At 40.8% G+C, this 27,693-nt stretch overlaps 1 protein-coding gene across 1 annotated transcript in view; it reads left to right on the top strand.

Annotated features, from left to right (window-relative positions):
* Nucleotides 1-26,055, top strand: part of PRKX (protein kinase cAMP-dependent X-linked catalytic subunit) — a 271,447-nt gene extending 245,392 nt beyond the window's left edge. The window contains exons 5-9 of the mRNA XM_082245527.1: nucleotides 5,967-6,062; nucleotides 17,177-17,234; nucleotides 18,083-18,160; nucleotides 18,948-19,077; nucleotides 25,515-26,055. Coding sequence (XP_082101653.1) covers nucleotides 5,967-6,062; nucleotides 17,177-17,234; nucleotides 18,083-18,160; nucleotides 18,948-19,073 — 358 coding nt within the window. The 3' untranslated portion in view covers nucleotides 19,074-19,077; nucleotides 25,515-26,055. The remainder of the gene's footprint in view (nucleotides 1-5,966; nucleotides 6,063-17,176; nucleotides 17,235-18,082; nucleotides 18,161-18,947; nucleotides 19,078-25,514) is intronic.
* The last annotated feature ends 1,638 nt before the right edge of the window (nucleotides 26,056-27,693 follow it).

Below are 27,693 nucleotides of genomic sequence, written 5' to 3'. Positions count from 1 at the left end.
AGAGGGCGTGGCCACACGGTGCGGCTCGTACATCTTCATAGGCGGACACTCCGAGTTCACAGGTTAAACACTCGGAGTGTACGACCACGCGGCTACGTCATACCAGCTGAGGACAGTCTATCCACGCTGCTCCAACGGAGAGATACCGCGGGACGGTGATCCGGTGAGGGATGTGGGCAGTCTGAGTCCCGCTGTAATTATTTCCTGGATGTCTTTGTACTGCTTTTAACTGTCATATATGTGTAAGTGCAATGTAATAAGGGGGGTATTATTGAGTAATAAAGTTCATACATGCTACACTATGAGTTGTCATTCCCCCTTTCTTTCATGAGTTGTGGTCCCTGCTACTTTCACTCACCTGGTAAGGAGTCTGTGGTTCTGTTATGGAGTGATCCATGACCCCCAGCACAGCCTAGATCTATCAGGTGGAGAGTGATTGATTAGGAGATCTGAGAAAAGTGACCGGATGGAATGTGACTTATGGCTCAATAAGTCTGCTATGTGGTGAGTGCAATACTAAGGGGGAGAGGAGTCCACGAGGTGTGGGGATGGCTTTATTCCTTCTCTGCAGCTATTGGGGCTAGCTGTACCATCACAACCATCGCATTGATTTCTATTTGGTGTTTTTTAACCATTTATGGACGATTGGATCTCTATCTCGGGTCATTTTAATGCATGGACTACTTTATAGACTCTGCACTTGTGTTGTCATTTATGCACATTTATTAGCGCTACTAATGTTGGATTTTCATTCTGGTATATTTAGCATATTTTATGATACAATGTAGGTACTGATTTTTTAACCAGTAATCAGACTCTCCCTCCTAGATTTTAAGCTCTAACGAGTAGGGCCCTCTGATTCTTCCTCTATTAAATTGTATTGCCACTGTACTGCTTGCCCTCATGTTGTAAAGTGCAGCACAAACTGTTGGCACTCCTGTGTAATTTTAAAAATAATACACAATCCTGGAAAACTTTTTGAATCATCTGATAAGGAAAAGTCTGAATAGAACTTAAGTAAAAAGGAATATTTAAGCATAAGCACTGAAAAGATTAATAGCAAAGTATTACCACGCACACAGACAAGGTGGAATCGGTGTCCTGATCCAAGAATAAGGGGATTATATAGGATAGGGATAATAATTGCTATTCGATACAGCCACATATAGAAAACTATCTGTTTTAGTTTGTTCCTTCATAAGCTTTTTTAAAGGGCAAGACATTTTTTTGTTTATAATAAACTTTCAAAGTGCTATTTTTTATCATATTTCAAAGATTCATAAACACATGGACATTCCCCCAGGCAGATACATTATTTTTTTAGTATGGTGAGAATATCCAGTTACTTGTCTCATTTTATCGGTGTTAGTACACCCCTTGGTTCTGCAATATTTATCATTTATATTGGGTTTTAGAAAAATTATTAGTTTTTACTCTCACTTGATGCAATCATACACTTTTATACAACTTGCAAGTCAACAAACTAGGTCTTATAACCTATTTGGGACAAACATGTCCTGCAGTATCTGCTAGATTGATGTTAAAGGAATTGTCTGGGGTGTTATTGCTATGGGTTAACAACGTTAATAACGTTTTGTGAAACTTAGTTTGTGCTACAATGATAAATAAGGCTGCATTCACATGTCAGCGTATGAATCGCGGGCAGAATCGCCGCGATTCCGCCCGCGATCCGGAAATCATTGCAAATCGCGGGACGCCTGTGCGTTGCCCATGATTTGCAATAGCACTCCAAACGCTGAGCGATGTTGCCGCGATTTCCGCCTGCCGAATCGCGGTAACATCGTGCAAAAAAAATTGCGGGACGCATTACGCTCCAAAGAAGCTCTTGTACTTTTTTGGGCGTAATGCGTCCCGCAATTTTTTTTTTGCGCGATGTTACTGCGATTCGGCAGGCGGAAATCGCGGCAAGATCGCTCAGCGTTTGGGGTGCTATTGCAAATCACGGGCAACGCACAGGCGTCCCGTGATTTGCAATGATTTCCGGATAGCGGGCGGAATCGCGGCGGTTCTGCCCGCGATCCATACGCTGACATGTGAATGCAGCCTAAGGCTGCAAGCACACCCAATGTGTGTAATGATTAAAAAAAAGTTAACAATAGTGCTGTGCTAGGATTCCAGATCAAATGACAAAATGTACAAAATGCAAATATGTACACAAAATATAAGTAAAATGTATAAAAAAATATATATATAACACAACTGTGCATATCAATCCAAATACAAAGTGAATAAATTATCCCACCAGTTAAACAAATATTGTCCATGAACCTCAACGCCACTGTGTAGGTCAACTGAAATATCCAATAAATGTCAATCAGGTAGGGTGATATCAAAATCTTCCAAAGCTACCACCACTGAAACCCCTAAGGGTATATGCTCACCTTACTGATGAGCCCCAGTATTTGGAGGAACAGAAACCTTATGTAATATCAGTCAATGGCTACAGGTGAACTCTTCTATGGATTTGGCATTCAGTAATCACAGTATCGCTCAAAAAAAGAAAAACCGCTTCATAGTGCACACCAAAAATAAAAGCATGGCTTTATTTAAAATATATGCACGCACTTATATAAATGAGAAAACAAGGTCATCACAAGTATTGGGTCACCACCCCCCCTCAGGTGTCTTTCTGTTGAGAGTACAGGCAAACCACGCCAAGGGAAAAGACAGCAGAAGCTGGCAAAGCATGAGATCAAACACTCTTTCCTGAATCTGTTTAGTTAAACCCTACTTGTTTTATCTCATTGAAGTAATCAGGGGCACCTGATGATGTTTATGAGATGAAATGGGTATGGCAGTTTTTACATAGTTACATTGGTCCAGCTTGTAAGTATGTGTTATACCTGTGGGATCCCTGTGGAAGCTGGAAAACATTGTTGTAGGCACCACTACTACAACGATTGTCGCTAGCTCCCAGGTCCTGTGCAGAATGGCTGCCCTGAGGCTTACTGAACACAGGTTGTCACTTGTTTGGCATGGGTGTCATTCATTGAACACTTTGCTGTTCCTCAGTGAGTGCACAGTACCAGTCAGAGAATGCTTTGCATTCAGTGAGAAAATGTGTTCCCTAAATGGTAGTGCCTGTGCCGAGCAACCTCCTGTGTTCACAATACTCGGCATAGGACCTGCAAGCTAGTGGAGATCCCTCTAGTAGTGGTCCCTGCTACAATGATTGTCAGTTTCCACAGAGATCCCAAAGGTATGGCACAAACATACTTACACTGGTCCATGCTGGCCCAATGTAGCTGTGTACAAATTGCTTTATTTAAACTTCAGCTTTGAAGTAGTTGTAAACCTCTGACATGAAATATCGACAAAGTATATCCCTTTATAGTGTGTACTTGTCTCTTTCCAGAGCACTAAGAGTCATTTGTGTCTGCTGCCCTGTTCCTCTATCTGTATGAATCTCTTCTGACAGGTTTTCTTGACACCAAGAGAAAAATGGCGACAGGGGAGGCATCTCTAGCACACAGCCTGTGATTGACAGACTCAGCTCTGTTCCTGTGTGCTGTGTGGAGCGGGTGTCTCTCATTCCTCCATTCAGCTCACAGAACTCTCCTTACTGAGCTCTGAGTGTAATTTCAGCTATGTCCCCTGCTTTCTGACAGCTTAGATGAGCTTTAATAATTCTGAACTTTGAACAGATGTAGAGGAGAGAAGACTGCAGATAAACAGATACAACCTACGTAGGAGGATTTGTTTAATCTCTGTAGCCAGTCACTTCACTGAAAATATGTATGGGTTTACAGACACTTTTACCTCTTGCTGACCAGGGCGGTAGCTCTGCGCAGGACCAAGTATATATATATTCACAACAGAAGCCAATCTGTGGGTGCCGGGCACTTAGTGTCCTCTGGCACCTGCCGATTATCGGAGATCTGCCTATTTAAACAAGGCAGATCGCCGTTCTGACAGGGGGGAAGGAATGGAACCCTTGCAAAGAATGGACTATAATTCATCTCTTCCCCTTGTAAAAGCAGCACATATAGTAAACATAAACACTGGCTAGGCACACAGTTAACCCTTTGATCGCCCTAGATGTTTAACCCCTTTCCCAGCCATTGTCATTAGTACAGTGACATTTCATATTATTAGCACTGATCATTGTATTAGTGTCACTGGTTCCCGCTAAGTGTCAAAAGTGTCAATGTCCAATTTTTCGCCACAATATCGCAGTCTCGATAGAAGTCGCTTATCGCTGATTTTTTTCATTGGATATGTTTTATATCAAAAAAGAATAGCGCACACATGCAAATGAAATGACTATTAAATATGTAGACAATCCATAAATAAAAATGGGGATTTAGTCCCACCATATGGCCATATCGTGCTCAAGCCCACCACTTGCTTGTTTATTATGTATTCGGTCTGACCAGACTTCTGAGGTTGAGCATCCCACCCCCCACACACACCTGTACTCTATCAGAGTCCACTATCAAGTAGATATAGGAGGAGTCCCCTGTAGTGCATTAGCACATCTTTCCCAACAAGGAGTGTTGTCTCCAAGGGTTAGAGAGGCTGGATTCACCCCTTTTTTATGGATAGTGTAGGACCCCATTTTTATTTATGGATTGTCTCCATATTTGATAGTCATTTCTTTTGCATGTGCGCGTTATTCTTTTTTAATATACATGTTGCTTGGTCCATAGCTGCACTGGCTTTAGATATACATGTTCAGGGTTTGCTCCCCCAATGTTTTGCATGTTTTATATCAGAAAGTAAAAATTATTGTTTTTTTTTTTTCAAAATTGTTGATCTTTTTTTGTTTATTGCAATGATTAAATACCACCAAAACAACCACCAAAAGAAAGCTTTATTTGTGGGAAAAAAAGAAATCAATTTTTTATTTGGGTACAGTGTCGCATGACCGCGCCATTGTCAATTTAAGTAACGCAGTGCCGTATCGCAAAAAATTGGCTGATCGTGAAGGGGGGTAAATCTTCCGGAGTTGAAGTGGTTAACCAAAACTGAAATAAAAAAATAAAATAAAAAGTATGATCAACCCTCCCAGCAGCCCCTGGACCTTCCCCACCTTTCGGAAATTCTGTTGATTTTTCATTGAGTTTTTGCTGCTGCCCTTTGCACTTTCTCAGTAGTGCACTTTGGTCAATTCACCTCCCTTTTCAAGATTATACTGTATATTTTATTACGCTATTCTACAGCTCTTGTTAAAAATGAATCGTGAAAATGGCAGCATATCTACATCTCTGACTTACTGAAGATTATACAGGATGGTCCCTGTCTTCTCTTTAATGTGTTCACATCACTTAGCGCACATTACATTTAATTACGCTAAGAGAATCCAGGTTTGTGGGTCATCATAACCTGCTAATGGATAAGTAATGATAGCAGCCCTCCTGTCATAGATATCGTATAAGTTATGTATGAATACTCAAGGATAAGGAAGGTAAAGATGTAGCTACAAGCCTGCATACAGTATATGGAGAAGATTAAAAGAAATACAATCCACAGAACAGATGTTTTTACATTTGTAATGAATGAAAGGGTAAAATGCAGGAAGTTCATTGATCTGCACTCATGGTACCTGACGTCAATACATATTTTTACATGTAGCATTGAGACTGGCTCCTTTAAGTCTGCGCTTAAAATATCTGTAATGAGCTCCCACACTCAACAAAATAATTGTCATGAAAAGTAGACGATGTCCAGGTAAACTCAATCTATCAAATGAAGTAATACCCCAACACTCTGGCACACTCTGGAAAGATATCCTGTACATGCCCATGTGTTCTCCTATGGGATTCATTAAAGAGGCACTAAAATGCTTTTCAGACTTCTTTAGCAATGTATTACCCCACCAAGGTTTTTACTAGACATGTATATGGCGTATATGGTAATAATGTTTACTGTCAAAATGGAAACAAATCAAATATTTATTCTTAAAAGGCTTGTACTGATTGTTTCAAATCTGTTTTTTTTTTTAGATTTCCTCCATTTTTTGATGACAATCCATTTGGCATATATCAGAAAATTTTGGCTGGCAAAATAGATTTTCCAAGACATCTAGATCTATATGTAAAGTAAGTTCCATCCTTGTGTAAACATGATTCTTTTTGAAATTTCATAAGGGGAAGGTTTATTCAATCTACCATTCACTGCTCTTAAACAGCAGGTGATGTCTCATTCCTCCAGGTGGCTTGTCTATGATGTGAAGTGAATAGAAAAATTGGTCGAATTTTGGTGTAGGTGAGAGGTTATTGGGTTGAAAAACTACGATCTTCCTCCTTGAAATAACTAGACCATATGTCTATTAGATCTGTAGTTCTCAGGGTCAATAAAGACTTTCCACCCCCCCCCCCTCTTTACTCAGCTGTAATGTGACATGTCACATAGCACAAGGTAAGTCTGGGATGGAGAACTCATTCTGCAAGGTGCTGTATTGATATAGGTCTGAATGGGGGGGGGCACCATTGTTTTACACAGTATAGTCTAAATTAAAAAAAAAGTTAGACATTAGTGCGGGTAGGATATGAGAAAAATGCTAGGAAGGGAAATCCTCACAATACCCACAAGATAGCATACACATTTACTCTCCAATCAAAAAAAAAAAAAAGAAAAGCTGCCTACTCCATATAGAGTGTAAGGTGGAGTACAACAAAGATTTTGTGACCGGAGCACCTGATAAATAAAGAAAAGTCACAGGGTGATCCACCTTTCCACTGCTTGAATCAGCTCTGTGTCCTGTGTCTGTGAATTGAGCTATCTGGTGATGCAGTGCAGTGATGGCATGCAGGCCTCAGCTCTGTGCTCGGTCGACCGCGACATAGCCCCACTGGACGAGGGCTTGCCTGCGAGATAAACGTATTGCGAGGGTGCATACGACCTGGTCCCAGCCTGAGTTGCAGCGTGCCTCTTGGCCCGCAGCACCCCTATTCCGATGGTGAGATGGTCTGCCCAGAGCGTTGCCCACCTCGTTCCCCTTTCCCCTGGTGGTCTTTTGAGGTTGGACCCCCAGGTTCCCCTCCCTTCCCGCTCAGCTCCTCTAAATGGTTATCCTTGGTCTTTCGCCCCCAACTCCCCCCCTTGGGCATCTGCCAGACTGAGGATACGTGCTAATTGCAGCAGGGCCCCCAAAAAAATGTATCCCGCGGCCTGCTTTGCCATATGGTCAGCTTGGCAACTCCCTTGAACTGGGTGGCGCTGTGGGGATGCTTCATTTTTAGTGACAATCTTGCTGCCATTATTGTGTGAGCGGGGGTACCTTGCCTGCACATCCGCGTCATGGCTGGCAGCCCACCTTTAGGGGGGCTATGTTCTATTATGTCCTCATTAGTGGACTCTTAAGGTGGCCCCCTTGTCTTTTGCAGGGTCTTGTAGGTGGTCCATTTGTGGACCCTTGACCGGCGTCCCCTTGCGGGATCGCAGTCGGTGGTCTCCCCTGATTGTTATGTTTCGGGGTGAGATTAGTATGTAGCGATCTTACTGGGTCTGTGTCCACACACTTGAAGTGCTCTGTTAGTGAGGATGGTTCCTCTTTTACTGCAGCCACGCATGAAACGACGCTGGTGGATGCACTGATTTTATCAGTGCGGGCAACTTTAATAATGAAGGATGCAGCTGCTGAGTCAGAGGCGCCGGTCCCCTTTGGTCCCCACAGCCCCCCCAAAAGCGGCAAAGGTATTCCCTTTTCCGACCTATTTTGACAAAATTGTATCGAGTCAGTGACCTAAACGCAATAGGTCCGTGCCTAAGCGTTTCGCTAGACAGTATCCCTTTGAAGAACTGTTAAAAAAGTGGACAGTCCCACCTGTGGTGAATTCTCAGGTTCCAGGCTTAATAAATCCACTCTAATCCGGTGGAGGAGTCTCCAGCTTTTAAAGACCCCTTTGACAGGAGAGCCGAGACTTTGGTCCGCCACATGTTTACTGTGGCCGGTTCGGGCCTTAGGCCGGTGTTCACCATAGAATTGGTGTGCCAGACTTGAATGGAGTGGGCAAGCTATTGTGCCAGGATCTGGAGGGGGGAAACAGCTTCCCCCTGTTCTTGCGAGCTGGCAGACCAGTTGGTCCAGGGGTTGCAGTTTGTGTGTAATGCCTCTCTGCATGCGGCTCCCTTAGTTTCTAGGCTGTCCTTTACAGCAGTGGTCCTTCAGTGCATGATATGGATGATATAATTAAGGGTCTTACAGGGGGAAAGAGAAGATTCTGGAGCTGTGTCCATTAATGAACATCAGAGAAAAGGATTTTGCGGTAAGACAAAAATCCAATTATTAGACCAAGGTGTGTGCTGGTCCTTTTGGAATTACAAGCTCCTCTGGAGTAGCGACGGATTCACCATATACAGTATATTGTAAGCAGGATAGGCTAAAATGGTATTGGCAGTGTTAAACTGTGTATACTAACAGGGTGCTTCCTAGTAAATTCCCACATGCAGCACATGTACCTTTTTTTAGTGTTCTGTCGGCAGTCAACCTTTTCACACAACAGCAGCTCCCACAGAAAAATATATCGCTGTGCATTTCTGAAAGTAATAATGTGGTCCGGCCACCAGGTAGGATGTGGATCTGGGAATGAAAGCTTTTCCCACCCAAAGTTTTGCAAAAAGTTTGTTTTCTTCATAACATACACAAATCCTGGAGTCCCTCACTACATGTAGATGAGAAACCTAGGCGACACATATAAACCATTCACAATCTGAAAAAGTAAACACTTCACACTTACATTTTCATGCATCCCAGCGGGCTGAACAAAAAAAACTGAGGGAGGATCTTGCTGTGATAATTATGCGAAGTTAGTACAGCTATCTCCCTACTGAGCTAATCTATATTCTTATAGGAGGACTGTCCCACCACCTTCTGCTGCCAGCGTTGAATAAATGCCGAATGGATGCTGGTTTTCCAGCATGGCTTACAGTAGAGATGCCCGTTTGACAGAAGCCAGCAGTTCAGCCAGCTTCTGTTGGACAGGCTGATGTGCACATTGGCCGAATGTTGGCTGGTTTCTGTTAAACCGGCCTATATTAGGCCCATGTGTGCCTGGCTTAATCCCCAATGTCTAATGGTAATTTATTTAGCTAAATTTCTATATAAAGCATACATCTGAAACACAGTAACCTTCCTAACTTGTTTTTAAGCACATGTCTAAGATCTTTCACTCCCAACTAATCTTTGGGCTAAACTTTTTCCAAATACCTAGTAAGAACACCTATAGTACTTTTCAATGTATTGAGTATATCAACGTATAGGAAAACCAGACCGCTAAAGTTTGTACACTATTTGAATGTCAGTTGAACTCACATGGACAATTGGAGCAGAAGTTTCTCAAGGTCAATAATGAGCAAATATAAACCTGATGTAACAATTTGTGGTCTTCAGAACTCACCTGTGCTGCGGTCCCTGCTGTAGCTGCATCTCCATAGAATCAGTGTGCGGTTTCTTACCTGTGCCCCAGTGCTTGATTCCTGTTTATCTTCCCCCTCCTAAGGATTTTGTCTTTCCTAAATCTTTGTGGCAAAGCCTACTCTGTCCATATGTTGAGGCATTACCAAACCATCCATCCTTACCACAATGTTGTCTCTCGATTCTGTACACCTCATTGCTGTCAGATGTTGCCAATCCTGATGTATCTGAAGGCCACAACCTGGGAGCTGCACACAGCAAAGCCCATCAACCCTTGTGGGATATGCTCCTGAATACAGGGCAGCTTCTTGCATTTTGAGCCCTGGCCTTCTTGAGGTCCTACACTTGTCTGTTGACACAGATGGTCCACTACTACCCTGACACCCAACAAGTCCTATTCTATAGAAGGTATTGTATCTATGCGCTGCACTGATTATGACCTACAAGCTTGAAGAAGCTGTATGTAGTCTGGAATTAATGGCCCTATTTGATTGGCCATATCTCTACTGTAAACCAGCAGTTTTGAGGTTACAGTTGGCCACAGGGGCATAAAGGAATGATTGGCATTGCTTCAACCTTCTATACTTAAATGATAAATGATCTCCTTATTTTTGGGGATTTGTGAAAGAATGAGACATTTAAATACTTTCAATTCTGGAAAGGTCAATAATTTGGATCTGGTAACAATATCCTCTGAACTTTTATAATCAGTTGTCATAATTGGAAGCCTATTTTTAAGCCAAGATGATTTATGTACTTGATTTACTATGTGTTTTTGACAGTTATAGGTCACTGCACACCTACATTCAGGTTCACGATTTTCTAATTATTGTTGGAATTTTTTATAATGCTGCACTTGATTACCAGTATTTCATTAACATTTTTTTGCTAAGTAATCCCATTTAGGGCAGCCTTTTATAATAAGCATTTAGTTTACAATTAAATCCACTTACAATCTGTATATAACTGGAAGGCTTTCATGTCTGGTTTGTTGCCAGTGTGTAGTATTATTACAGAGTTCTTGAACCGAGAAAAAAGTACAGCACGTTACCATAGATCAAGACTCTTAAGTATTCGAAGTTAGGGACATCATTTGCAAGGTATATCTGGTTTGAATTTGTTTTTTTTGCAACTAATGATTTAAGCGTCCCATGGGAATTTTGAGGGGATATTAATCAGAAACGTTTTGGTACCAAACAATGAATGAGGTCATGCGTTCCTGGGTCAGTATTCAAGTTCAGTGGATCCATGGTTCAGTTTCTCATCACTTTAGGTCAGTTGCATGTATGCTCTTCCTTGTGTCGGGTTAGACAAAGCTCTTCTATTTCTATTAAATGTTGATTTGCTGATTGCCATTACGGGTAAGAGAGATATTTGTTATTTAATCATTTTCTGGGTACGCCCAAAGTAATCATAAAGGTATGACTATGGTCTGTGCAGGTAAAGCATATGGCTCTGGTATATCAATGCAGGAGGCTTTTCTGATGCATTCAATCCCTAGGTTTCTTTTTCATGCATTTATTATTTTAAATTCCTAGTTTATTCTTTAAAGACCCAGTGAAACTATTTTGTTCATTTTAAAGACTAACAATAACTTCCACAATTCTATACCTAAAAGCTTTTATATAGAATTTTAGGTAGTCAGCTCTGTATCTGTGCCATGGGGCCGCATATCGTATCTGCCTTTGTGCTAGGAGCGCGCCACGCACCACGCTCCCAGCACAAAGCCCCGGTCCCATACTAACGGTCCAGACCCGGAACTCCTTGGTCACCTGATCGCTGTAGTAGCCTCTGATTGTCTACCACAGTGATTAGTCACTGTGAAGGCCGCCCCTGTGTTTCTCTCTCTCTCTCTCTCTCTCTCTCTGTGAATGGAGAGGAAAGATAGATTGTATCTTTCTCTCTCTCTCTCCTTGCAGAGAGAAAAAAAAAAAGTGTGTGTAAAAACAAATGAATATTAAAAAATAAAATCGAAAAAAATACCTAGTCCAAGGTTCGATCTAAGTTGGTACCAGGGTTAGAGTTTGTGCCAAGTAAGAGTCAAAGGCTAATGACGCTTTTCCACTGCATGCAACCGAACGGTTCGGCTCGCTTTTGTGCTTTTCCACTGCTGGTACCGAATGGTACGGTGTAGGAACGGTTCGGTACGGTACGGCGGGGCTTTTCCACTGCATGGAACTGAATGGTACGGCTCTCTAAAACAGTACCACCTCGATTGTGGTTCCAAGAGGTACCATACCGGTACCATATCCCACAATCCTTTGCATGTAGTCACTACTAGCCACTGATTGGTCAGAGAATCGTTGTTATCCCACCCACTTAACTTTAGTACTACTTTAGTGGAAAAGCCAACCATACCGCACCGTACCATGCGGTACCAGCAGTGGAAAAGTAAACCGGGCCAAGCAGGGCCGAGTAGAGCCGAGCTGGTACTTGCAGTGGAAAAGTGCCATAAGGTCACTATATTTTGAGCAGGTTTTTTTTTTTTTTAATTAGTATCTGTGTCGGGTAGGACAAAAAATAAAGCAAAATATGCACGAATGGTTCTGGGCTGTATTATGGGTACAAACAACAAATAACATACACATAGGTATTGCTGCGATCGTCAGAAGCAGGAGGATTTATTTTGGGTTGTTCTTTGGTGGTAAGTTATGGAAGTAATAAAAAATATACACAGATACATTTAGAAAACTTTTGCTATTTTGGGCCAGTTTTCTTTTGATAAAAAAAATCAGTAGATACCCTTAATCATTTAACACAAAATGAAAGCCCAATTTTTCCTGAAAAAAGCAAGGTATAATACACCTAGATGTACAAAGTAGTTGTGGTGATATGTACGATTTTTACGAACACGTCAAAGTTGCAAAATTGTTCTTAGGCATTAATATTTGTTTTACCCTTCGGCGTGAAGGGGTTAACTACCACAACAAAAAAAATGGAAATAAGGGAGCAGTTTTACTTGCCAAAGTATGTGTTTCCATCCACTCCTGAGATTTATAGCTGTGCGAACCACGACAGTCCTGTTAGGCAAGGCAGGAGACTTGATTTTTTTTCTCATCTGCAGTTAGGAAACACTTACGAGTCTGGTCCCTCCCTCACCCTGTGACTTGGCCAGGACATAAGAAGTAGCAGACTGATGAGCTCATCTCTTTGTCACTCTCTACTCTTCTTCTATATGCAGGTCCTTTGCTAGCATATAAGCACTGCAGCACAACTGACTGGCTCTTTACACTGCTTCTGCCTGCGCCAGACTGAGCTCTGCTGTACAATGGACTGAAATGCATATCAAACTCCTGTATTAACATTGCTTGCATTTTAAAACATTACATTTAAGGAGGTATTATTTCAAAGCTGCATCAATATGTATATTTATATAATCATATTCTATAATGTATTATATTATATATTATATAATAAATATGTATTTATATATTTATTTATTCATATATTTAAACTTGTCTTGAGTTAGGCTTTAAAGAGCACCTATCAAAACAACTTCAAAAGTCTGCCAGACTTCAGCAACCGCAAACTTTTTTCAGAGAGCAGTACCTTTATTTTTTAGGAAGCAATCAGTGAACCCAAATCAGTTAAACATGCCTAGTCAGAAATGCCACCTGGGAGAATTCATGTCATCTATCTTGCTGCAGGAAGGAGGAAGCATTTCCTCAGTTTCCTCACCACCAGTTGTAACAAATGGCAGTGTAAGAGGCAGCAGGAGAGGGCCAAGCTAGTTAAGCCACCTGAATACACAGCCAACAGTAAAAATAATACTGTGCAAGTACCAGGATTGTGCAATTACTTCTAAAAAGTCTAAATGCCTATGTTTGACTTAAAGTGGTTGTAAACCCATACATATTTCAAGTGAAATGACAAACCTCAGGAGATACACAAGTGTTGATTTACTAAAGGTGGAGAGTGAAACCTCTGGTGCAGCTGTGCATGGTAGCCAATCCACTTCTAACTTCAGCTTGTTCAATTCGGCTTTGAAGAAAAAAACCTGGAAACTGATTGGTTTCTGTGCAAAGCTGCACCAGATGTTTTGCACTCTCCAGTATGAGTAAATCAATCCCACAGAGATTAAACAAATCCTCCTACGTATGTTGTATCTGTTTATCTGCAGCCCCCTTCTCTCCAAAGCCATTCAATGTCCAGAGATTATACAACATGTGTGAGGTTTCAGAAACGGGGGAGGAGCTGAACTTTCACTCTGTAGATCTTAGTGAGAGAAAAGCTCTGAGAGCCGATTGAAGTGAAAAGACACACCCACTTCAATCGCCACACAGGAACAGACCTGAGGCTGTCAATCACTTACACTGTGCTGGAGCTCCCACCGTCCCCCGTCCCGTCACTTTTTATCTCTTGGTGTGAGGAAAACTTGTCAGATGTGACTCATGCTGATAGCAGAGGAACAAGGTAGCAGAGATAACACTTAATGCTCTGGGTTGAGATAAGCTTGCTGTAAATGAGTATCCGAAAATTGTCAGAAATTATTTTCACATAGGTTAACATTCAAAAGTTTGGAATCACATGTAAAATTCCATGAGTTTAATAGCAATTAATACTTCTTTACCAAAGTAAAATTAAATTGATCAGAAATCCAAGTAGTTATATTGACAATGTACTAAGTCAATTACGAGGAACGTAGGAATCTTCTCCAGGGAGGATAAATGTAGTGCTTGTAGACGTTCCTTAATTACGAGGAACGTCTACAAGCACTAAATTTAACCTCCCTATAGAAGACATGATTGAGAGGGGATATGATAGAAATATACAAATATCTTAATGGTGAGCCCAGTGTAGGTAGGAAACTATTTAGTCCCAGGGAGTGTAAGAAGACCTGGGACCACACGATGAGACTGGAGGAGAAGCAGTTTAACCTTAAGCTGCGTAGGGGGGTTTTTCACTGTCAGGGCGGAAAGGGTGTAGAACTCTTTTCCACAATCTGTGGTGTCAGCAGGAAGTATTGATCGTTTTTAAAAGACTCTTGGACATGCATTTTAGTGAACACAACATACAGGGATATGGGAAATAAATATCTACATGAACACACACCCACACAGTTTGATCTGGATGGACTATAGTCTTTAATCAACCTTACTTACTATGTAAATATCTAAGTCTTTTTATATACTGTTCTGCCCACTCAACTTTAAAGCGGAGTTCCAGCCTAACCGCACACTCACCTGTCCAGCGATGCGCCGTCTTCTCCCTCTCTGCTCCGCGGTGCCGGCATCACTGATGTGGGCACCCGGCTGTGACAGTTTGCGGCTTCACAGCCGGGTACGCACTGCACATGCGCGAGTTGCGCTATGCGTCGTGATTGGCCGGCAATCTTCTGGGACCTCTGACATGTCCCAGAAGATTGCAGGGAGGGAGGGAGAGAGGAGAACTTCCGCTCAGGGCGCCGCGGCGCTCCGAGCGGAAGTGGGAGCGGGTACATGTCAAAACTAGGTACCCGCTCCCCCCCCCCCCCCCAAAATGACATGCCAAATGTGGCATGTCAGGGGGCTAGGACTATTTAAAGCGGAAGTTCCACTTTTGGGTGGAACTCCGCTTTAAATTCATTAGGGAAACCTCTGTTTGCCTTTATTAAAGCTTGCAGACATTCAGTATTCAATGAAATATTCAGTGTAAATATCAACCCTTGCATTCTTTAACTGTCCCTTTGGGGATGGCTGGCTTGTAGGGAGCTTTTTCTGACTGGTCCACCCTCTTCAACAAAAGGTTTATGTGCCTAAGATCTGGCACTTTTTTTAGCCAGTCAATTTAGGATAACACTCCGTTTTATTGTTTCTTCACCAAATGGATATTTGCATAGCTTAAAAATGTTTGGGATCGCTTCCCTGTTGCATGACAAAACTGTGGTAACCCCTCTGTTATTTATTTCTTGTACTCTGTAAATCTCCCATCCTTTTAGCACCAAAGAGACTCATAACATGTCCACTGGCATGCTTTACAGAGGACTTCAAGCACTATTCCTGCATCCTTTGATTTATTCTACATCTAGTATATGATCCCTTGAGCCACACTTTTAGCTTAGACTTCTACGTCCATAATTCTCTTTTCCTGTTATTCAACATCCAATGGCTGTGCACTTATTCCATGTTATCTTTTTCATTTTGTTTGCCAGTTTTATGGTCTTTTCTCTGAACCTCTTTCTCTAAGACAGTATCATGGAGTTGTATTTTCATTGTTAAAAATGACATTGGCATTTGGGGAGTACCTTGTAAACCAGCAGCCATCTGGGACATCTATTTCTCAAACCGATGTCCTTACCCTCTTGTGCAGTTGTGCATCTTGATCCTTGTTGGACTCAGTTTGCTCTCTTCGTTTAAGAGAAGGTTTAGCGGACACCTTTTGGTCAAATCCTCAGCTACTTGACAACGTTATAGGCAGAAAGGGAGAACAGGTGTGTAAGCACTGCAACCTCCCCACATAACCGCTCCACCCGGTGCTCAGACCTCAAGGCTGCCAACACCTCCAATGTTCCAGAATAAGGAAAGGGATGGTCGGTGCTCAGGATGACATCCAAAAAATAGTATTCCTTTATTGAAAAGACATGTACAACGCTGTAAAACCAGCCTACGCATTTCAGACGTTAGTCCTTAGTCAGGAATAACGTCTGAAATGCATAGGCTGTTTTTACAACATTGCACATGTCTTTTTAATAAAGGAATACTATTTTTTGGATGTCGTCCTGAGTGCCGACCATCCCTTTCCTAGACCTATTTCTATCTACATAACTTATCCTCTCCTTTTAGTTTGAAAATTTGTTTATTATGTTACAAATATTTGCTACAAAATGTACATCTTTAAACATGTAACTATAGTGAGGAAACCATTTACCTATGTCACAATGTACTGTAATAAAAGTTGGTCACATCTGGACAGTTTTATTGCAGGAGGGAGAAAATGTAGTTCCCAGGCTGTAATCTGCATTCCAAGATTTCTCAAAGATGGAAGAAAACTATGACATTATTGTTAAAATGTCTTACAGGTTTATGGAGTGCAGTGGCTTATATTAACCAATGAGATTTCTTTATTTTGGGCATCAGATTTATTTAGCCTAAGCTAGAATTTTTCTATATTTATAAAATGAATAAATACTGCTAGCATCACGCCTTGGGGTGTTCCTAATAGCGACTAAATAATTGAATTTCTCAAAAATTTCACATTGGTGTTTCCCCATAACTTTGGCCAGGAAGGAGTAGGGGATTAGCAGTTTTTTAAAAATATCTGGCCAGGCCATACAGTGCATGAGCATGTCTTTGTAAATTTCTTACTAAATTCTTAGTGTGTGCATATGTTATGGTATTTTTAATCTCTAATCTGGTCGGAAGATTGCTGCTCTATGCCCTAGATTCTTGAGTGGCTCTTTTCATATAGGGTCCTATGAGCCACCCTTTTGCACACGCATCCATAAGGAAATGCTGCAAATGGGGAACCAGAGAACTAAATGGTACATGCATGTGTGACGGCACTAGGAATTATGGGACATTTAGTCCTGAGAAAGGGGGTTCAAGGCACTTTCTGTAAGGTTGTAAGTGCACGCCTCCCAGCTGAAAGCTCAGGGAAGAGGTACAGAGTAGGCTGGAGGCTGCAATTTTAAACACTGAATTGTAAGTGGATCTTGCCTTTTCCCGAGAAAAACATTTATTGTCCTCTGCTTATGTGGCCTAGTCAGATCTAATTATCATAGAAAATGTGAGGCTTTGATACTACTGTTATATAAAATTGACAAGTTTGTCATTAAATAGATTGTCATTTAATATTATTTGTCTGTCTATATCTTTACAGAGACCTCATAAAGAAGCTGCTTGTTGTGGATCGAACTAGAAGACTTGGAAATATGAAGGTTAGTGAAGTATATACACAGCTGGCACAATTTAATCTACCCATACCGTTTTATATAATGTATATAGCAAGTACAGTAGATTGTAAGATTTCACTTTAGAGAGTTTGTTTGGGCCAAGCTGGCCCAAACAAACTGTTTACTTCCTTCACTAACATTTGTGCCCGCTGGGCACTCTACTAATCTGTTTGTAGCCTCAGCTACATACAGTATAGAGCACTGTGTTCCGCGTGCGAGACGAGACCTTCCTGTCTCATATCCAGAACAAAATAGCGTCAGTGTGAGCAGCAGTCATCCGTTCATAGGCAGCTTTGTATTTTATAATCCATAGCTTCTTCTGATTGGCTGGAGTTGAAGATAATGACATGATTAGCCAACCTCCCTGAGAGAATAAATTAGCTGCTGAAACTGATAGTTTAGTATCACTTTAAAGATCTACTCTAAGCACTGTTTGGTGTGTGCCTTAGAATAATACCATGCCCTCCGATATCTGTCCTTACCATGAAAGGTTAAATTGGTTGAGTTTGCCCTTGAGGCCAAATGCTACCCCCCATGCTTATAAGATATTTAACTATACATTCAGGGAGCATTGGGTCTCTGGTGTTCACCTCTGCTTGAGTTGAAGGACTTTGGAATTCAGCACAGGTTCAGTATTTCTGAGAGGCAACCATAGATTTGATGGCATCACTAGTTTCTCAATATCCTGCTTTTCTCTTAGAATGTAATTCTTCCTTGAACAATGTACACACTTTTATCCTTTTTACTATAACTCTTTATTTCAGTTAAATTTTACACATGATACATATAGGAAAACATAAAACTGGTTAAATTCTATACTTTTTTTATTTAAGAATGGAGCAGAAGACGTCAAGCGCCACAGGTGGTTTAGATCTATAGACTGGGATGCGGTACCACAACGAAAATTAAAGGTATGGAGACAAAGTAATGTCAGGAATGTACACTTTATATTGAATAAATGTAAGATGAACTATGTTTTTTTTAATCAGAGAAATTTTTACAAAGTCTGATGAAACACTAAAAGTACACCCAAGGCAAATTGAAAAGGAAGCCTTTAAATACAAAAAAGAGCATTCCCCAGTGCCTGATTCTCTGTCGTGGCAGGCAGACAATTAGCTTTTTGTGTCAACAATGGCAGCCTACAGGTCTCCTTTAAGATGCTTGTACACCAGTAGATCTTGCTAGGATCGTCAGTATATCTGTAGATTGAGGAAATTATTTCTTTATTGCAAGCCCTTTTTTTTAGTACAATTGCTATTCCATTATCATTACCATGTTTATAATGGCACATAGGGGTAGCTGTGCTGCATATCTCAGCTATCTGTGCAGTCTGATTACTAGTTATTAAGAGAATTTATCTTGCAGCTGTGACGGTACCCTGCATCCCATGTTTTTACTCTTAATACAAGGTCACACTACCATCTCTGTAGCGAAGATACTTCATGTCACTGAATCAAAGCAAGTGTGAAAACAAAGATTTATTGAATCGTATTTGATTTTACTGATATGCATTCCAGGTTAAGGAAATGTATTAAAGCAAAAAAGTCAGTTTAACAGTCAGGCAGCTAGCATTTGCAGAAGCAGGTCAGTAAAGGCCCTTTTTCCTCGAAAGAAAAGTTTACTTTATATTAACAAAAGTTTATCCCAAATAGTTATATGTAATGCTTTATTGTGCAATTCTATTCTTTTTGTCTCTAGCCTCCAATAATGCCAAAGGTGTCCCATGAAGGTGATACATCAAACTTTGAGGCTTATCCCGAGGATGATTGGAACAAAGCCCCCCCAGTACCTCCTAAAGACCTAGAAATGTTTAAAAATTTTTAACTGGGTAAGTCTTTTGCACCGAAATTAACCCTTTTCTTTTATTATTTGATCTTTTTCAATGAGTAAATTGAAAGTATATATTTTACTGATGATGTTCACATACACCGCTTAAAACCAAGTGATTTAGGAGAGTCAGTGCCCTACACCTTTCTCCCATTTTAGCAATAAAAAGCTGAAAGGGGTTTTAGCTTTCACAGTGTTTAATCAGCTCCTTGTCTGTCTGTAACAGCCAGGAAATGACGGCTGTGGAGTTCCATAACGCTATCACAGAGCTGGTGGATGTTAGAGACCTTGCGCTCCTCCACCTTCCATTTGAGGATGCCCCACAGATGCTCAATAGGGTTTAGGTCTGTAGACATGCCTGGCCAGTCCATCACCTTTACTCTCAGCTTCTTTAGCAAAGCAGTGGTTGTCTTGGAATACTGCCCTGTGGCCCAGTCTCCAAAGGGAGGGGATCATGCTATGCTTCAGCATGTCACAGTACATGTTGGCATTCAGGGTTCCCTCAATGAACTGTAGCTCCCCAGTGTCAGCAGCACTCATGCAGCCCCAGACCATAACACTCCCACCACCATGCTCGACTGTAAGCAAGACACACTTGTCTTTGCACTCCTCACCTGGTTGCCGCCACACACGCTTGACACCATCTGAACCAAATAACTTTATCTTGGTCTCATCAAACTACAGGACATGGTTCTAGTAATCCATGTCCTTAGTCTGCTTTCTTCAGCAAACTATTTGCAAGCTTTCTTGTGCATCGTCTTTAGAAGAGGCTTCCTTCAGGGATGACAGCCATGCAGACCAATTTGATGCAGTGTGCGGCTTATGGTCTGAGCACTGACCCCCCCACCCCTTCAACCTCTGCAGCAATGTTTGCAGCACTCGTGTCTATTTTCCAAAGACAATCTCTGGACATGATGCTGAGCATGTGCACTCAAATACATTGGTCGACCATGGCGAGGTCTGTTCTGAGTTGAACCTATCCTGTTAAATCGCTTTATGGTCTTGGCCACCGTGCTGCAGCTCAGTTTAGGGGCCTTGGCAATCTTCTTATAGCCTATGCCAGTAATGGCAAACCTTGGCACCCCAGATGTTTTGGAACTATATCTCCCATGATGCTCATGCACTCTGCAGTGTAGTTGAGCATCATGGGAAATGTAGTTACAAAACATCTGGGGTGCCAAGGTTTGCCATCACTGGCCTAGGCCATCTTTATGTAGAGCAACAATTCTTTTTTCAGATCCTCAGAGAGTTGTTTGCCATGAGGTGCCATGTTGAACATCCAGTGACCAGTGTGAGAGAGTGAGAGCGATAACATAAAATTTAACACACTTATTCCCCATTCACACCTGAGACATTGTAACACTAACAAGTCACATGACACCAGGGAGGGAAATGGCTCATTGGGCCCAATTAGGACAAAAGGTTATCCTCAGCCAGAGCCCCCTAGAGGAGGAGGTGCCACATCCCAGGTAAGCAAATACAACAAAAGAAAGGGGTTCCCCTAAGGGGTTGAGACTTTTTAGGTACTCAGATTAGTGTGAGACAAGTAAGGTAGTAGAGTATGTTTGAAAAAATATAACAAATATTTTATTAAGCAACAGAAAGTCTAAAAACAGCAAATATTGTACATAAAATATACACATACAGAAAATGCAATACAGTACAGCAACAGAGACGTTCAAGTAAGTTCACACCCAGATACCCAACGCGTTTCGAAGCTATTCGCTTCTTCTTCAGGGGTAATGTAAAATATTGCACATAAATCTCTATAATAGAAACATTCAAAAAGGACAGATCCTGCACATGCTGATATACAACAAGTACAAAGAGGAGTACTTCACCAGCCCATGGCACTGTCCATGTGTTCACCTCCTTTGTTTGTATGTTTTTTAGCTTTGTCCTTTATTAAAGCGTTATTGCCCGAGGTTGCGTGCGCTTTTCTTTACAGATTATAATAGAAACATAAAGGTGTGTTAGAAACAATACATTTATGAGGTATAACTCAACCAGATTCTTCAGAGACTTTGTATAATTTTTACATAGTGTTAGAAGGAAGGTTCTGAAAGGATACATACTTGTAAGGTCTCTGTCTGCATTAGAAGAGATTCTGCATGCATGGATTTAAAATCAGTTCGGCAGGCTCAGCATTCTCCCTGTGTGTCCACTAGGGGGTAGAGATCAAAAACAGGTGCGTACAAGGTCACAGAGACCTGTATCTAGAGGGGTGAACCCCTTTCAAAAATTAGTGTAGAGCTCACACAAACCCATCCAGGGGGAGCTTTGTGCGGCTGGAGTCCAAATCAAAAACAGGCTCAGGTGTAGAAAAGATGAGAGGGCTGTTTCCTAAAAATTAAATGATGATATTCTTAAAAAAACAGAATATTTGGCCAGAACAAAAAACATATGGGTGAAAAAATGTGGCAACCCAAGTGACATAATACTAAGTTGTAACTGTGTCAATGATAGAAGGTGAACCAAAGAAAAAAGCCAGGGTGCCAGTGATTGAAATAAGGTGAACCGTGATATGAGACAGTGTATATTAAATACAGATAAAAGCAGGAAGTAGGTGCCAATGTAGCAGAGAAGGTTGGAAGAGCCAAGATTATAATAGTGATATATGTAGGCTGGTGAGAACATCAACCAAAGAAAGAAACAGCAAAGTGCATGAAAGAACGTTGCCTCTATTGAGAGCGTTGTCTTGGTGTATGCTAAGTGCCTTGTCCATCTGGGGCACTCGTAGCCCTCGCACTGGCACACGCCTCCTTCCCTCCCTGTCCTATGCACAGTGGAGGGAAGTTCCCCGTGCCGGTGGGAGGATGTGGGCTGGCCGCGGCTTCGTGGCGGTCCCGCCCCTCCGCCTTGAGGGAGGGGAATACGGACCCTGCCCCTCTACGTCATGTGGAGGGGGAGGCGGCGCCGAGCCCCAACCTCCCAGGGAGCCCTATTAGGCTCAGGTATACTTACTCCCCAGCTCCTCCTCACAGCTATCAGCTGTTTACAATCTACTCGTTTCCAACTAGCTATATAGAAGCACTTACTTCCCCTTTTCACTCCATTCCACCGTGCTTCTGCCACGGTAACACTTCGGTCTGGCTTCACCTCGGATTCTTTGAACAAATTGTAAGTAGGATGCTGGGTTTTTAATCAATTTTTCTTACCTTCGTTTCATGCATGTTCGCTGTTTTCCTTCTGACTGATGCCCTAATGGGGATCAGTTTACTTACACATTACAAGTATTTTATTTATCTTGTAACACTGTCACTTATTGCATGCTCAATTGTGCAACGTTCTTTCATGCACTTTGCTGTTTCTTTCTTTGGTTGATGTTCTCACCAGCCTACATATATCACTATTATAATCTTGGCTCTTCCAACCTTCTCTGCTACATTGGCACCTACTTCCTGCTTTTATCTGTATTTAATATACACTGTCTCATATCACGGTTCACCTTATTTCAATCACTGGCACCCTGGCTTTTTTCTTTGGTTCACCTTCTATCATTGACACAGTTACAACTTAGTATTATGTCACTTGGGTTGCCACATTTTTTCACCCATATGTTTTTTGTTCTGGCCAAATATTCTGTTTTTTTAAGAATATCATCATTTAATTTTTAGGAAACAGCCCTCTCATCTTTTCTACACCTGAGCCTGTTTTTGATTTGGACTCCAGCCGCACACAGCTCCCCCTGGATGGGTTTGTGTGAGCTCTACACTAATTTTTGAAAGGGGTTCACCCCTCTAGATACAGGTCTCTGTGACCTTGTACGCACCTGTTTTTGATCTATACCCCCTAGTGGACACACAGGGAGAATGCTGAGCCTGCCGAACTGATTTTAAATCCATGCATGCAGAATCTCTTCTAATACAGACAGAGACCTTACAAGTATGTATCTTTTCAGAACCTTCCTTCTAACACTATGTAAAAATTATACGAAGTCTCTGAAGAATCTGGTTGAGTTATACCTCATAAATGTATTGTTTCTAACACACCTTTATGTTTCTATTATAGAGATTTATGTGCAATATTTTACATTACCCCTGAAGAAGAAGCGAATAGCTTCGAAACGCGTTGGGTATCTGGGTGTGAACTTACTTGCACGTCTCTGTTGCTGTACTGTATTGCATTTTCTGTATGTGTATATTTTATGTACAATATTTGCTGTTTTTAGACTTTCTGTTGCTTAATAAAATATTTGTTATATTTTTTCAAACATACTCTACTACCTTACTTGTCTCACACTAATCTGAGTGCCTAAAAAGTCCCAACCCCTTAGGGGAACCCCTTTCTTTTGTTGTATTGGGCCCAATTAGGACATTTTCACTTAGGAGTATACTCACTGTTGTTGCCAGTGGTTTAGACATTAATGGCTGTGTGTTGAGTTATTTTGAGTGGACAGCAAATTTTTCACTGTTATACAAGCTGTACACTCACTACTTTACATTGTAGCAAAGTTTCATTTCTTTAGTGTTGTCACATGAAAAGATTTAATAAAATATTTACAAAAATGTGAGGGATGTACTCAATATTGTGAGATACTGTATATAAACGGAGGGGTGGGAGCTTTGCTGTCCTGAGCTGACGTACCCGTACATTGCTCAGAATGAGTGCCCACGCGTGATACTGTGATAGCTGTGATCAGATGACACAGCCAAGATGGGATCGGGATATGGGCGCTGTGATTTGCCCTCCTGAACAAGTGATGGCTGTGTCCAATCACAGCCTTCACAGTGTAAACAGAGGCACGTGTTTCTGTGACCATTCCCCCTGCTGAGCTCAATGAGAGCTCAGTCTGGGGGGAGGGGGAGCAAGGGAATCTGCAGCCTCTGTGACAGCTCTGTGTGAAAGAGATGATTTTACACACAGAGCTGTCACAGATTCCCACACTCAGTACACCAAGCACCACTGTCCCTGTCTCATGAACATCTGTCTGTGTCCCCATAAACATCTGTCACAGTGCCCCATCACATCTGTATCAGTGCACAAAAAATCTGTCGCAGTGTACCCATGAACATCTGTACCAGTGCACAAAAACATCTGCAATAGTGTTTTATTGCGACATCAACATCTGTCAGTGTCTGCCGGTGAACGATCAACATTTGTCATAGTGTACAAGTGTATAGAAACATCTATTAGTGTACCATTGTCCCATAAATAAAACATTTAAAGTGCCCCCGTGCTCGCGTGCAAAGGCGAACGCACATGTTGGTCCCGTACGCATACGTAAACAGCGATCGTACCACAGGTATCGGTGCGCATGTCCGAGTGAGAGCAATAATTCTAGCGCCAGAACTTCTGTGTAACTCTAAACTGGTAACCAATAAAGGCTTATAAAGCGTTGCCTATGGAGATTTTTAAATCCCACAGTTAGGCACCCTTTCACAAGCGTGCGCAATGTTAAAGCGTAATATGTTTGGTATTTATTTAACAACACCATATTTTATATTTTGCCAAAAATTGGGGTTCTAAATAATTTTCTAGCAAAAAAAAAAACATTTTTACCTGTTAAAAAAAAAGCATCAGAAGAAGGCCTGGTCCTAAAGCGAGTAATGCCTGAATGTGCTCTTTGAATGTTGCGCCTCTCTATGTGGCCAGGCTGTGAAAAAGTCTCACATGTGGTATCGCCATACTCAGGACGAGTGGTAGAATGTATTTTGGGGTGTAGTTGCAAGTATGCCTATACAGTGTGTGAGAAATAACTTGGTTTTATGACATTTTTGTGGGAAAAAAAATAATTTCTTAATTTTCCAAAGAATTGTGGGGAAAAATTACAACTTAAAAAAACTTGCCATGCCTCTTACTAAATACCTTGGACTGACTACTTTCCAAAAGGGGTAATCTGGGGAATATTTGTACTGTTTTGGCATGTTAGGGCCTCAAGAAATGAGAGAGGCCCATAAGTACATCAAGTGTGATCAATTTTCAGTGATTGGTACCATAGCTTGTAGACTCTAAAACTTTCAAACAGACCAAATAATATACACTGATTTGGGTTATCTTTATCAAAAAATGTAGTAGTAATCGTGGTGGGAAAAATTACTTATTTGCAAAATTTTATAACGCAAACTAAGAAAACACATTTCAAAATTTCCGGTCTTTTTTCATTTGTAGCACAAAAAATAAAAACCCAGTGGTGATAAATACCACCAAAAGAAAGCTCTATTTGTGTGAAAAAAATGATAAAAATGGCATTTAAATACAGTGTTGCATGACTAATTTAATTCTCATTCAAAGTGCGATAGCACTGAAAGCTAAAAATTGGCCTGGGCAGGAAGAGGGTGAAAGTTCCCTGTATTGAGGTGGTTAAAAAAAAAAAATTTACTTTGCCAAATACCATTCTAGTTTTCCTTTTAAACTCCTTTATGAATGGGTAATAAAATATAAAATCTCTAATCTGCTGCATATGTAACTGAATTGTTTTTTTTTTTTTTCTTTTAGAAAACTATAAAGTGAACGAAAACAACAATAGGAACTTTGTGAATAAAATGGAAATCCACTGTCATCCTTGACAGCTGAATCAATGTGCAAAGAGAAGATACCTCTGTTAGCCTTGCTAATGATCAAAACAGGACAAGCCATGGCCATTTATAATTACTGGAGGACTATGAACATTTTCAGATTGTACACCTCTCAACGGAACATGACAACAAAATCCTGTGCATTCCAGTACATAGGGTCCTTAGTGCTAGAGCATGTGATGCTGATGTGGAATCTGTAGCTGGCTATCATTGCGTTTTGTGTAGTGTCAGATCAATTTTAAGCTCAATTATTGGCGAACAAATGTGACTAGGCATTTCCTTCCATCTCCATTGCAAACGGTTCAACAACAGCAGTTCTGAAATGCATAGTAATAATAATGTATTATTTGTAAAATAATCCGCCTTTGTGGGCTCACACTAGATAGGTGCTGAAAGGGAATGTATTCTAACCTTTGCTTTTAAAAGATCATGCAAAAAGCAAATCTGTTTTTTGCTACTTTTTGAAAATTTGCAAGATTCATTTTTCTTTCTCCTTGTTTGTATCTAAAATAAAATACAAACATTTCACAGACAATATAGAAAAGAGTGCACATCAGAAATCCTTAAAAGACCTTTTGTTAAAGTTCCTTCTAAAACTATTTAAGTGCTGTACTCATATGATATCAATACCTGTACCCAGATGAGTACGGTGCCACCTGCTCTTATACCACTTGTTTTTCCATAGAGAGTTAAAGGGAATTATCATTTAAACAAAATAATTTCAAAAAGGTCTCTAAATGTGTAGTCTATGCGTTTCATGGTGGATTGTTGGACACCTTTGTGAGCAATACTGTACAAGAAAGTAGTGATGGCACCACCCTACAGGTCTTAAGAATAGTCCAAAGCAAAAGTGCTTTAATTCGTAAAGATAACATGAAACCAAACAACCAATGCATTTTGGATGTTGAGCAGTCTCCCTTCATCAGGTCCTGGGATGGTACCTTTTATAGATACAGAACAAACATCTAATTCTTCCTAAAGTGCCCAGAGTCTTGCCTTTTGCACATGCAGCACCCTAAACCCTGATGAAGGGGAACTTCTCTGAACTCCCAAAACCCATGGGTTGTTTTGATTCATCTTATGAAATAAAGGGCTTTTAGATTGGACTCTAATGGTTCTACCATTGCTTTTTTTGCCTATAGCAGTGATGGCGAACCTTGGCACTCCAGATGTTTTGAAACTACATTTCCCATGATGCTCATGCACTCTGTAGTGTAGTTGAGCATCATGGGAAATGTAGTTCCAAAACATCTGGGGTGCCAATGTTCACCATCACTGGCCTAGAGAATTACTCTTGAGTGCTCAATGAGGACACCCAGTCACATGAGAGCAACCTAACTAGAGCCATTGAGCTTTACCAATTAGATTCCATTATGTGATATTGGATCTCAGTTTACTTACAGTAGGATCCAATGCCTCATATCCTGATCCTTCTAGCAATCAAAAACCTGACAGAGATCTTCTAAACCTTCCCCAATCTATACAAATAAATACATAAACAGTTTTAGCTTTAAATACACTTTAGCCTTCATATGTGTGTGATCTTTGGAGGCATAGTTATCCCATAAATAGGATGTTAAAGAGATCTATGTTTTTTTTTTTTACTTTTAGCAGAGTTTATTTTTGCTCAATGAGTAAAATATTAGAAAATTTGCCCAGTTGCTCATACCAAATATTTGTATTTTACCAATGTTTTTATAGTACTCTTTTGCATTCGTTTTACAAAATGTCCCCAACCAAATCTCATGTTTTCCCAAGATCTCAAAGCTTAGTACGGTTTAGGTCATTTAGTAAGCACAAAATTTCCCTAGCCTAAAATCTAAGTCAAAACTTTTTCTTACAATTATTGTTCATTTTGTCTACAAAAAAAACAATTAAAAAAAGCACATATTGACTATGTACATAAAAGAATATATTAAGACCTGAGCACAGAACATGTGCAAAGATGTAAATGTTTGTACTTAACAAAGTATAAGTTTTATTTTTTAAATTGTGTTTTTTTTTTGTTGTTTGTTTTTCATAAACCTTGTTCAGGGATGGGCTAAAGACATTTTTTTAAATTTTCTTTTTCTAAGAAATAATGTTCTTTTACACCTGTG

The sequence above is a fragment of the Pelophylax lessonae genome, assembly GCF_965119305.1.
Source record: "Pelophylax lessonae genome assembly, chromosome: 2".
Lineage (NCBI taxonomy): Eukaryota > Metazoa > Chordata > Amphibia > Anura > Ranidae > Pelophylax > Pelophylax lessonae.
Note: the sequence above shows the minus strand (reverse complement) of the source record. Positions and strands in the feature narration are given on the sequence as shown.